This window comes from Vanellus vanellus (assembly GCF_965231255.1).
Source record: "Vanellus vanellus genome assembly, chromosome: 31".
Lineage (NCBI taxonomy): Eukaryota > Metazoa > Chordata > Aves > Charadriiformes > Charadriidae > Vanellus > Vanellus vanellus.
This window is the reverse complement of record NC_138936.1, coordinates 132,466-144,514: the sequence shown is the minus strand read 5'-3', so window position 1 is coordinate 144,514 and position 12,049 is coordinate 132,466. Positions and strand designations below refer to the sequence as shown.

The window sequence follows — 12,049 nt, the reverse complement described above, 5'->3', positions numbered from 1 at the left end:
GAGAGAAGAGAGAAAAGCGGCGACGGGGAGGGGGTGTGGGGGGGATGAGGCGGCGGCAAGCTCAGCCCCGGGGACGGGGAGGGGGGCGGCGGTGGCGAATCTGCGGGAGCAGAGCGTTCCGCACTTTCGCCACGGCTTTGGGGTGGGGGTGGGGGGAAGCGGCCACCGGCAGCGGGACACGTGACGAGGACGCGGGGAGGAAAAACCATTGAGCCCCAGAGCTCCGGTAAATCTCGTGTGCGTCCGTTCCTCCCCGCTGCCCGTTAAGGCGAATCTGCTGCGGCGGCCCCCGCCGGCCTTGTGCTGCGCATGCGCGGCGGCCCCACGCGCGAACGGCGGCCCCACGCGGCAGCGGCGACTCGGCCCCGGCGCTACGGTGACTCCACGGACCCCCCCCCCCCCCCCCAATCTCCTTCCACCCCCCCGAGTGTGCCGGGGGACCCCTACGCGTGGGCGGGGAGGGGGTGTCACTGTGTGGGGCTGAGGGCTCCGTGGGCTCTATGGGGGGGGGGGGGGAAGACCGGTGGAGGGGCCCACGAGGGGCTGTGGGGTGGGGGTGACTCTAGGGGGTACATGGGGGGCAGGGAGCTGGGGGGGGGGGCACTGGGGGCCCTGTGGGGAGCGGGGGGTGTCTGGGGGGGGGTCCATAGGGGTTAGGTGGGGGGGCAGGGACTTGTGGGGGGGGGCACTGGGAGCATTATGGGGGGCACACAGGGGTGGGGGGGCACCCACGAGGGGCACTGGGGGCCCTATGGGGAGCGGGGGGTGTCTGTGGGGGGGGTGTATAGGGGTTAGGTGGGGGGGCAGGGACCTGGGGGAGGGGCACTGCGGGGTGGGGGGGGGTCCTACGAAGGGCACTGGGGGCCCTATGGGGAGCAGGGGAGGGGTGTCTGTGGGGGGGGTCTGTAAGGGTTAGGTGGAGGGCAGGGACCTGTGGGGGGGCACTGGGGGCATACGGGGGTGGGGGGCCTATGGGGAGCGTGGGGGTGTCTAGGGGGAGTCTATAGGGGTTAGGGGGAGGGCAGGGACCTGGGGGGGGGGGGCATACGGGGGTGGGGGGCACCCACGAGGGGCACTGGGGGCCCTATGGGGAGCGGGGGGGTGTCTGGGGGGTCTATAGGGGTTAGGTGGGGGGCAGGGACCTGGTGGGGGGGCACCCACGAGGGGCACTGGGGGCCCTATGGGGAGCAGGGGTGGGGGGGGTCTGTAGGGGTTAGGTAGGGGGCAGGGACCGGGGGGGGGGGGGGGGCACCCACAAGGGGCACTGGGGGCCCTATGGGGAGCAGGGGAGGGGGGTGTGTCTGGGGGGGGTGGTGTCTGTAGGGGCTATGCGGGGGCAGGGACCTGGGGGGGTCCCATGAAGGGCACTGGGGGCCCTATGGGGAGATGAGAAGGGGGTGGCTGTGGGGGCCGGGACCTGTAGGGGGGCACATGGGGAGGGGGGGGGAGGGAAGCTCTGGGGGCGTTGTGTGGAGGTTACTGGGGGGGGTTGGGGGCTCTGTGGGGCTCAGGAAAGGGATGATGGGGGTGGGGTGGGGTGTATCTTCTGGAGGTGCTGGGGGGCATGGAGAGGGGGTGTGGGGCTTGAAGGGATCCATCTCTGGGGCGGGAGGAGGGGGTGGAAGAAAAAGACAGTGTGTGGGGGCTACGAGTGACCCATCTTTCCCCCCCCTTCTTCCTCCCCAGGAGCTGCCATGCCGGTACCGGTGGGGATCCTGCGGCTGCCGCGGGGTCCCGACGGCTGCAGCCGCGGTTTCAGCCCCACGTCACCCCGCTTCCAGGCGCTGCTCGGCGGGGGGGACACAGCAGCGGCACAGGGGGTTCGAGCGACCCTCCGGCAACGCTACCTGCGGGGGCTGATGGCTGCCCGGGGCCGTCCCACCCGGTTCTGCCTACGGACGGGGGTCCGGGTGGACGCGGTCTTCGGCGCCGCCGACGTGGACGCGGTGGCTTTGCAGGTGGACGCGTTGCGGACCCCTCTGGGGGTGCAAGCGGCCGCGCTGCTGCGCTGCGCCGACGTCCTCGCCTACTCCTTCCTCCTTGACTGACCCCGGTGTTCAAAACCAAACCAACAAACAAACAAAAAAAAAACCCCAAAACCACCACCCAAACCCCTTTTCTGACCATAATGACAACCACGTGGGGTTGGGGGGAGGATTGGGGTTTTTGCCATCTTTATTTGTCAACAGCAGAACACCGTCAGTGACGGTAGTGAGGGCTCCGGGAGCGGGACCGGGAACGCCTGTGGAGGGATGGGGAGGGGGAGAGAGGTGGGTGGGAGTCCCGCCGGGACCCCCCACCCGTGGGGTAGGAAAAGGGGGGGGAGGGGAGGAACAACATACCTCCGGGAGGAGCTGTATTCCCGACCTGCAAAGCAGAGGGGACAGAGGTGACGTTGTGATCCACCACAGCCCCTTTTCCACCTGTTTTTCCCCCAGAATACACCAGCTTTTCTTCCCCCTCCAGCAAAAGCCTGATTGGGGTGGGGGAGGGGATCTACTCCCCGTTGTTTTGGGGGGCTTGATTGAACCCCTTTGCTCCCCCCCCCCTCCTCGCACCGGCAGCGGGCTCGCGGGCAACCGGTACTCACCGTAGCGCGGGGAGGGCGACCGGCTCTGCCGGCTGTACTGTCTCTCCCACTCCTCCCGCTCCTTCTCCCGCCGCTCACGCTCTCTGCCCGGGAAGAAAAAGGAGAGAGTGTGTGTAGGGGGGGGGGTCACATTTACCGGATCCACCGGGGTAACAGGCAGGAGCGGGAAAGAATTTACTTCATGCGGATTTTCCTGGCCATGGCCCGCAGCTCGTCCTCCCGCTCCTGCAAGAGAGGAGCATCCCGTTAAGCGGCTCCGTTAAGTGGGTGGGTACACGGTGCCAGCCTGGCATTGCTGCCGCCCCCCCCCCCCTCTCCCCCCCCTTACCTGTCTCTCGTGCTCCTGTTGCAGCATTTTTTCCTGTGCCGCCTTTTTATCGGCTTTAACTGTTAAAAAAAATGAGAGGGAAATGGCTCAGAGGGGGCGCGGAGCGGGCACGGAGGTGGGGGGGGGACACGGGGGCCGCTTACACTGTCGGTTCAGCGCCTTCTGCATGCGCAGCTTCAGCTTCTCCTGCGGCGTCAGCTTGGGCTGCAAGCGAAGCAGAGCTGCGTGTGAAGGAGGGGGACACGCAGGAGGACACGGTGCAGGACACCACCCCCCCCCCCCCCTCCTCAGCCCCCCCCTATACCCCGTGGCGGCCACCGGCTTCGAGCGCCGGATGTGGGTGCTGGCACCCGTCTTGCCACAGTGATGGTGACACCTCTGCGCAACCCCACTGAGCCCCCTCTGTGGGGTGCGGGTGGCACTGCCCACCTCGCCGGGGGCTTTGTTTGTGTCCCCGAGCAGCGGGGGACCTCGCGTGGCACCCGTGGGTGCTGCGGGGGACAAACGCCGGCGGTTGGGGGGGGGGGGCGTTGGAAGCGTGACCCGCTCCCCGCCAAGAGCGCCTGCTGCCCCGGGAGGTGGCATCTACCCCAGGGATACGCGGGCACAGCCCCAAGGCACTTGGGGACACTGGGGACAGCCCGAGGGCACAGAGGGGCTCACGGAGCCGCAGAGGGCGGCCGTGCCCCACGTCCCATCAACAGCCCCACTCCGAGAAGGGCGAGGGGCTCTGCCAGCCCCCTGCCACCACCTCCACACCCCACACCCCCCTCCCCCCGGGAGCAGCGTGAGGACCCGCTGGGTGCAGGGACAGCCAGCGGTCATGGGGACAGCCAATGGTGACAGCCCGGACCCAACCGGCTTTGGCGAAGATGTCACCCAGTGCCAGCCGCATCCCGGGGGTCTCCCGCACCCACCCAGAGAGCCGGGACTTCCCATTGACCCCGAAGCCCCGCTCCCATCCGGCAGCCCCCCCGCCACCCCAAGCTCTAAGGAGGGAGCGGGACGGGTGCTCGGCCGAGGAGGGGGACACAACGGGGCGTGGGGACACCCGGCGCCCATCCCGGCACCTCCGCCAGCCCATCCACCACCGTGTCCCTGCGCCTGCTCTGCAGTGATGCCAGTTAAACAGGTGAGGTTAAATTCTTACTGACTTTGGCAGCTCCTGTCTCTTTACCAGCAGCAGTGTCAGCCCTGAAAGAGGAGAAAAAGCACAGGGGGGCCGTTCAGCGCAGGGGGGGACACGACGGTGCAAAGGCTGCTTGTCTGTCCATCCGCCCCCCCCCCCCTCCCCTTCCCCTCCCTCACTTTTTCAGTTTCTCCCCCACGGCGGGCGACGCCGCGGGTCTCGGCGGTTTCTCTCGCACCAGAGACACCGATTTGCTCCTGCTCCGCGAATCGCTAAGGCTTCGGCTGCTCTGGCTGCTGCTCCAGTGTCGGCTGGACCTGCCGCCTCGCCGGTAACGCTCCCCGGACCTGGAACGGCTCCTGCGGATGGAGAGTTAAGGTAAAAATGGGGGTGGGGGGTGTCGGGAAGGGGGCACCCAAAGGCTGACTAGGGCCTCCCCCACCCCAGCAGCAAGAGGAGACAGTGCTGGGGGAGCTCACGGGTGTCCCGCAGCCCCTGGGGTGATGCCACCCACTAGCACGGGGAGCAACGGGACATTTTCCCCTGTTATCTAACACCGGCGAGACCTTTTATGGATACGGGGACCAGGGTGGGTTTCCCAGTAACAAACTGGGACTGGTCTGGCAGGGGCTAGAGCACCGAGTGGAAGGAATAGGCCAAGACACATGGGCTTGTACGGCCCAAAGAGGCAGCAAAGGGGATGGTACCACTGCCTCCGGCTGAGCAGGCGGGCGACGAGCCACCGGGGAAACCCGCCACGGAGGAGCCCAGTGAAGAACTGGGGCAAAACGGGCAGAAACTGGGAGAGCCGAGGGCAGAGCTCACCTGGAGCGGCGGCGGGAGCTGTAGCGGTACCCCCGATCGGGGGAGTAGGATCTGGAGCGGCGCCGGCTGTCCCGCGAGCCCCCTCCCGAGTAGCGGCGGCTGCGGCTATGGGAGCGCGAGTACCGGCGGCTGTGGGAGCGGCAATAACGGCTGGAGCGGTGGTAGCCACCGCCTCGGTGCGAGCGGGAGCTGGAGCGGGAGCTGGAGGACGAGGAGGAGGACGGGGAGGTGGAGGAGGACGAGGAGCGTCTCCTGGAAGGGGACACACGGGATGAGCCATTGGCACACGGGACGAGTGAGGAGGGGCTGGGACCCTCATTGACCCCAGTGCCGGATGGTGCCATGTGGCGGGAGCATGGCTGGTCCCTGCCGACAGCCTGCAGGCATGGAGTTCCAAAGAGAACAGGCACCTCTCCCCTGCCCCACGCTGGCTTTGGCCGGAATGACCCCCAGAGCCACCAACGGGCTCCTCTTGGGGGGCAGAAACCCCCCGGAACCCCAGTTATGCCGGGAAAGGGGCCACGACGGCCACCCCGATTCCCTCCCTGAGCTCTTCCAGGAGCTGCCAAGACATTCTCTCTTGCTTTTAGGACAGGAGGCAGCTTGACTCGCACCCAAATTCCAGCCCCCAATCCTGCCTGTCTCCAGAAAGACATGGAGATGCCGTGAAGATCATCTTTGAGCCAACTAGCTTTACCCCGGCACCGCAGAACCGGGGCAGGCGCACATCCCGTGCTCGTTCCATGACGGAGAACCCACCCGCTCCCTCCCACCGCGTTTCTCCCTCCTCGAGAAGCGCCAGCGGCCGGGCCACGGCTTCGGCAGCTCGCCTGGCCCACTGCCACCACGTCTCTGCGGGTAAGGGTTGGGAAAATGAGCCGGATGGGAGAGTTACCGACCGGGACGAGGCGCTATGACCTGCTGCGGCGCTGCCCGGCTGCCCTGGGGCAGAGCGCTGTTTGCTGAGCGCGGTGGCTTTGCTGGAGACACCGCCGGCTTGCGCGGATGCTGCCGCCGCTTCCTCATCGCTGCCACCGAAGCTGGTGATGAAGGTGATCTTCTCCTCATGGCCAGGAGACGGGGTGCGGGATCGCGAGCGGGATTCGGAAGTGGACTCTGAGGGGGAGCTGCGAGGAGGGAGGCGGCTTCAGTCACTGAAAACGCTCCCTCCCAAAAAAAATGCCAGGTGCCACGTTCCCCACCGGCCACGGGGACCCGCAGGGAGGGGACAGCCCCAGACTGGAGAACCCGGTTGTGCCGGGGCTGCGGCCGCTCACCGTTTGTAGGGATCGTAGGTGGGGCTGTCTCTCCGTGCGTAGCTGCGAGAGGAGAGGGCGTAAGGGAAGGAGAAATCAGGAAATCGGTGGGACGTCACTGGGGGATGGAGCCCCCGGGATACCACACAAGCTGGCACAGGCACAGAGCCCTGCAATGGAGCAGGGAAGAGCCACCCGGGATGGATACGAGCGGATCAGGGCCGTGGCCGAGCTATGGGAACACCGTTTCGGCTGCCGGGAGCTGACCTGGGAGGGCTGATCTTCCTCCCCTTCAAGCGTTTCTCCCTGAACTCCCTCCTCTGGCGGCGAGAGCGACGGCCCTAGGAGAGCAGACTGAGCTAAGAGACGGCACCGGCTAGGGGAAAAGAAGTCGCCCTGGGTGTTTTCCGCCCCCCCTCCGGAGGCAGAGGTGCCTCCAGGAGCACTGGGGGGGGCTAAGGCAGCCGCACAGCCCAGTCCGGTGCCCCGGGAGGCTCCCCGCCACCCACAGCTCGCAGCGGGAGAGGGCAGAGCCGGCCGGAGCTCCCCTTACCGAGTACATCGCCTTTTCCTCTTCCAGGGCTTTGGCATTTTTAATCGCTTCTGCCTCCTCTTTGTCCTTCCGCAACATCCTTTTGCCGCCCGCCAAAAAGAAAGAGACCATCAACAACAGCCCGCTGGGCAGCACCCAGAGAGGGAGCCTGAACTCGGGGGAGGTTTTTGAGGGCCCCCATCCAAGCAAAAGGCACATCCACAAAGGATTCAGCCCCAAGCGAGGCTCCGCCAGGCTCCTGGAGCTTTCCCTGGCCGCCAGCCCTACCTGACAAAGTCCCCCTCTGCCATGCCGTACGTGGTCGCCTGCTTGTTCAGGTCGGCCACTTGCTCCTGGTTCAGCTCATCCACGTCCACTTCCACATCTGCGGGCAGAGCGTGGGCAGCTCAGCGCACCCCGAGCTCCCACCGGGGCAAGACAGCGCTCAGCACGTCTGCGGGTGAAGCCACCCGGTAAGGAAAGGCTGTTACCGATATCAGGGATGACTTCGTCCTCGTCTGTGTTGCTGTCTTCCTCGGAGTCTTCCTCCTCCCCTCGCTTCTCCAAGGAGTTCTCGAGCTCGGCCACGGTGCTGTCCTCATACGTGTAGCCGATGGAGGCCTTTTTCTCCGCCAGCCTGGGCACAGACACACTTAGCCCCTGCCCGCCTCTCCCCTCCAGCGCGGCGGCTCCACGCCGGGCAAGAAGGTGTCGGGGCAGAAAGTTTCCTCGGGAAGAAACCAGCCCTTCCTCTGCCTCCCTCCTCAGCCACCACCGCTCCGCTCAGCCCCAGGACAGCCTCGCGGCCGCAGCAACAAGAATAAGATGGATATCTCAGCGCGGAAACGCAGGGGACAACTTCAGAGCGTCACCGAGAGCAGCTGGGGGAGGACGGTGGCAGCCAGCGGCTGCTCAGTCCCACCCCAGTAGAGGGGAAACTGGGACCAGTTGAAGGGTGGATGTTTCCGAGGCCGTGGAGACGCTGTCCCAGCACAGCCCACGAGGACAGGGACATGACAACCATCCTCTGTCACCTCTTCTTACACTCACTTCTTTTTTTCATCTTCGTTTGGCTTCTGGAGTCCCCCATAGAGCTCGTCAATGTAGATCTGGTAGAGGCACTGCTCCTCCGAGACTGCAACCACACAGGGATGTTACCAGTTTGCTTTACGCCCACTTGAGAGAGAACAGCTCAGAGAGGCGATTAACCACAGCTCATTAGAGGGGACGCAGCTCTCCCAGCGCCCTGCCACCCCCAGAGCAGGGACAAGGCTGTCCCCTTGCCAAGCCGTGGCCTCGATGAGCTAGGATTTCCCCCGAATCGTGGGGACTCGCCCCGTCTCAGCGCAGCCCCCACCTTCCCGCCTGCAGGAGACACTTACTGCCAGCAAAGTCGTTCTGCACCAGGCCTCGGTACCGCTCGTAGTTACACTTTCTCTCGTCAGACTCCTGCTCGGGGGAGCTGGAAAGGAGGAGAAGCAGCTTTCGGTGCTCGCAAGCCTCTGGGGAGAGGGAGGTTCCCCTCTCCCCAGGGGATTTTGGGCCACAGAAAAACCACAGCCCCTTTCCGCTGGGATTAACGAGATCAGATTCCTCGCTGACGGAGAGAGCAGAGCTGGGGTTTGCAGGGAGAGGATCACATGCTGGTCTGGGATTCCCTTAAAAACCCAGAGAAGGGGCCAAACTCCTCTTCCGGAGCTCGTGCCGAGGCCGCAGAGGGTAAGGAGGCGTCGGAGCAGCAGCAAGCAGGGAACAATGCTGTCCCCAGCCCCAACCCTGGGGGGAAAATTTGCCTTCTGCCCCATCCCTGCTCAAAGCCGGGCTGACTACAGCAGCCCACTCCAGATGAGCGGCGCCTCTCTCCAGAGACAGAGACCCCACCCCCCCCTCTGGGGGTTGTGCCGGTAATTAATTAACTCCCTCGCTCTAATTTTGGCCTTTTCGTCATGTCCTCTTGCTGCAGACCTCTGCAAAAAACTCAGCTCCGCCCTCTCTAACGTTTTAGGTAGGGAAAAGCTGCCGTGGGGTTTGCCCTTCGCCCCATGCTCCAGCCCTACCCGTCCCTCTGCGCTCGCTCCACCTTAGCCTCCTGCTACTGGGATCTCCACACTGGTCCCAGTAAATAAAGTTTAAAAAAAAAAACAAAAACGCCCTGCCCACCCTGCAGTGACCCCAGCCAGGCTCGCGAGCCACGAAACCTCAGGCAACCGCTCCAAAACAGACCCGAGAAGGTCTGATCCGCACCAGGCAGCTCCCGTGGTAGCGGGGTGCCCCGGTGCCCCCCCCCCCGGCTTACATGGGGTTCAGCAGGGGTGGGGTGTACATGGGGATATAGTCCAGGTGCGCCCGCACGTCGAAACGGTCGATCATGTTGTTCGTGTCCCCCTGCCAGGGCATCCTGCGGGGAGAGAGAGGGCGTCAGGGCTGGGGGACAGCCAGGAAGCCCCCCCCGGGGAGGAGCAGGGTCCCCCCAAAACCATACAACCCAACCCTTTGAGCACCGGTGGGCACACTCGGCTCTCCAGGATTAGTCACTCCCGAGCAGGGAGGGGGGAAGAAGCAACTCGTTTGCCGCAGCAGCGTCTCCTAGAAGCTCTGGCGGAGGAGGAGGAGGAGCCGAGTCCTTTTTATACAGCTTTGATGGGCAGAAACAGGCCCAGATTTCATTTCCCAGAGCGGGAGGAAGCCGGCCAGCCCCGGGGGGCTGCGCTACAAGAGGGCCGAGAACCCGAGAATGTGCCACTGTCTGGGCAAAAAGCCCCCCCCCGTTCACCCCTGAACCCTCGCCAGCAGGCTCGGCGCCTCTCAAAGACACTGCGGCTGCACGACAGTCCCCCGGGGAAGGTGAAACCTTCGGCGAGGCACCGAGTGCTCCTCCCAAACCCCCTCGGCGGCCCAGGGGAATAGCAGGAAACTCCTCCAGCCCCACACAGGGGCTACTCACATGTTGACAGGGCTCTCGGCAGCCAACGCAACGGCCGAGTCCAGGTGGACCTTGCAAGCCCGGCCGTGCACCTGCAGAAACTGGGCCGGGTCCTTTTTCTGGGAGAAGCAGAAACGCCCGGGGTCAGAAAGACAAAAACAGGAGTAAGAACACCAAGGACTGGGAAAAAAAAGGAGCAGGAGCCCCGAGCCTTGGGGAAAAGGGGGAGCCCCAAGTCTCCAGTGCTGGAGAAAAGGGGGAGCCTCGGGAAAAAGGGGGAACAGGAGTCCTGAACCTCAGGGAAAAGGGGCAGCCACGAGCCCTGGGGAAAAGGGGGAGCCCTGAACCTCCAGTGATGAAGAAAAGGGGGAGTGGGAGCCTTGGGGAAAGGGGGAAGTGGAAGCCCCGAGACTCAAATGCTGGAAAAAAGGGGGAGCAGGAGCCTCTGGGAAAAGGGGAAGCCCTGGGGAAAGGGGGGAGTGGAAGCCCCAAACCTCAAGAAAAGGGGGAGCCCGGAGCCTCCAGTGCTGGAGAAAAGGGGGAGAGGGAATCACGGGGAAAAGAGGGAACTGGAGCCCTGAACCTCAAGGAAAAGGGGGAACCACGAACCCTGGGGAAAAGGGGGAGCCACTAACCTCCAGTGCTTGACAAAAGGGGGAGCGGGAGCCTTGGGGAAACGGGAAAACCCTGAGCCCTGGGGAAAAGGGGCAGTGGGAGCCCCAAACCTCAAGAAAAGGGGGAGCCCGGAGCCTCCAGTGCTGGAGAAAAGGGGGAGTGGGAGTCTCAGGGAAAAGGGGGAACTGCAGCCCTGAACCTCAAGGAAAAGGGGGAACCCTAAATCTGCAGCAGTAGAGAAAAGGGGGAGCAGGAGCCTCCGGAAAATGGAAAGCCCTGAGCACTGGGGAAAAAGGGGAGTGGGAGCCTCAGGAAAAAAGGGGAACAGGAGCCCTGAACCTCAGGGAAAAGGGGAAGCCACGAGCCCAGGGGAAAAGGGGGAGCCCTTAACTTCCAGTGCTGGAGAAAAGGGGCACTGGGAGCCCCAAACCTCAAGAAAAGGGGGAGCGCAGAGCCTCCTGCACCAGAGAAAAGGGCAAATTGGGAGCCCCAAGCCTCAGGGAAAAGGGGGAGCTCCGAGCCCTGAACCACAAGGAAAAGGGGGAGCATGAGTCTTGGAAAAGAGGGGAAACTAAAGCCCCGATCTGTGGGGAAAAGGGAGAGCACAAAAGGAGGCGGCTTTGCCTGTGTGGGTTTAGGGCACCCACCCAGGGACACCCCAACGGGGTCCTCGGGGAGGCAGCAGCGAACACCGCAGCTCCTTTATCGATCCCTCTTCTACCCCAACACCAGTCAAGAAGCGCCCAGGCGGTTCCCAAACGCCCCAGGCAGTTCCCAAATCGGGGCCCATCGAGGGATGGTCGGGGACCACCGCTGCCCCCGGGGTGGGGGAAGACAAAGAGGCCGGGGACACTCACGATCTTCTCGTAGTACTCCCGGCGGCGCTCAGCTCGCTTTTTGTAGTCCACCATCATCCCTCGAAGCTTGCGCTCATGTTTGCGGGCTTCGTGCCACATCCTGGCGTCCCCCAGCTGTCACCGTGCCAGGGGGGGCTCCTGCCGGGTATGGAGGAGGAGACGGTGGTGCAGGGATGGCTGTTCCCTGCCTGAGAATGGAGGAGGGCTGCGTTAGGGGACACGGAGAGACAGGGGGGGAACCAGACACCCCTGGGAAGGGGAGGGCTGTGGGCGGGGGGTGCGCAGACACGAGGGAAGGGGGACCCTCGGTAACCCGTATGGGGGGTGGTAGGATGGGGCGACACACCGGGCAGCTCTGGGGGAGATGGGGGCGACACACCGGGCACTCCCCAGGGCTGGCGGGGGGAGGGGGGGGGGGGCGGGGGGAGAGAGGGGGAACGGACACCTTCCGGGGCTGGGGGAGAACACCGGGTGCCTCCGGGGCAGGGCAGGGACACTCCGTGAGCCCGCGGGGAGAAGAGAAGGGAAGTAACGGACGCCGGGTGCCCCCGGGGCGGCGGAGGGGGAGAAAGTAACGGACGCCCCGCGAGGCCGGGGGAGGACACCGGGAGCCCCCGGGGCGGCGGAGGGGGAGAAAGTAACGGACGCCCTGCGAGGCCGGGGGAGGACACTCCGGGAGCCCCCGGGGCGGAGGGGGGACACTCCGGGAGCCCCCGGGGTGGGGGAGGACACCGGGCGCCCCCGGGGCCGAGGGAGGAGAGGGCCCGGGCACAGGCCCCGGAGAAGGCCCGTCCCGTCCCGTCCAGTCCAAGCCCGGCAGCCCCGACCGCGCCGCCCCGTGAGCGGGAGCCGCAGCCCCGGCGGGTGCGGGGGGACCCACCGGAGGAGCGGAGAGAGACACAGACCAGGGGAGGCGGCGCCGCCGCCATTAAACACTCACCGCCGGAGCAACGGCCATGGAGCGACCCGGAAGCGGAAGTGCAGCCGCGGGGGG

At 65.4% G+C, this 12,049-nt stretch overlaps 2 protein-coding genes across 4 annotated transcripts; one reads left to right on the top strand and one right to left on the bottom strand.

The window, feature by feature from the left end:
- Positions 1 to 177: 177 nt before the first annotated feature.
- Positions 178 to 2,181, top strand: GEMIN7 (gem nuclear organelle associated protein 7). 2 transcript variants are annotated; one of them, XM_082496794.1, is made up of 2 exons: positions 178 to 226; positions 1,687 to 2,181. In XM_082496794.1, exon 2 carries the CDS (start codon positions 1,695 to 1,697, stop codon positions 2,046 to 2,048), a length of 354 nt encoding a protein of 117 aa, XP_082352920.1. In that variant the 5' UTR covers positions 178 to 226; positions 1,687 to 1,694; the 3' UTR covers positions 2,049 to 2,181. The 2 variants fall into 2 exon arrangements, with proteins under 2 accessions (XP_082352920.1, XP_082352919.1); XM_082496793.1 differs by lacking the exon at positions 178 to 226 and adding an exon at positions 323 to 376.
- On the bottom strand, positions 2,150 to 12,022 carry CLASRP (CLK4 associating serine/arginine rich protein). 2 transcript variants are annotated; one of them, XM_082496791.1, is made up of 21 exons: positions 11,996 to 12,022; positions 11,056 to 11,243; positions 9,605 to 9,702; positions 8,957 to 9,058; positions 8,043 to 8,122; positions 7,711 to 7,795; positions 7,152 to 7,297; positions 6,949 to 7,045; positions 6,682 to 6,760; positions 6,396 to 6,469; positions 6,150 to 6,191; positions 5,772 to 5,999; positions 4,873 to 5,124; positions 4,227 to 4,406; positions 4,073 to 4,112; positions 3,062 to 3,122; positions 2,919 to 2,977; positions 2,769 to 2,815; positions 2,591 to 2,673; positions 2,343 to 2,367; positions 2,150 to 2,242 (listed from the first exon to the last, which is right to left on the bottom strand). In XM_082496791.1, the coding sequence occupies exons 2-21, from the start codon at positions 11,152 to 11,154 to the stop codon at positions 2,200 to 2,202; spliced, it is 1,920 nt and encodes a 639-aa protein (XP_082352917.1). In that variant the 5' UTR covers positions 11,155 to 11,243; positions 11,996 to 12,022; the 3' UTR covers positions 2,150 to 2,199. The 2 variants fall into 2 exon arrangements, with proteins under 2 accessions (XP_082352917.1, XP_082352918.1); XM_082496792.1 differs by lacking the exons at positions 9,605 to 9,702; positions 11,056 to 11,243; positions 11,996 to 12,022 and adding an exon at positions 9,162 to 9,287.
- Positions 12,023 to 12,049: the final 27 nt, after the last annotated feature.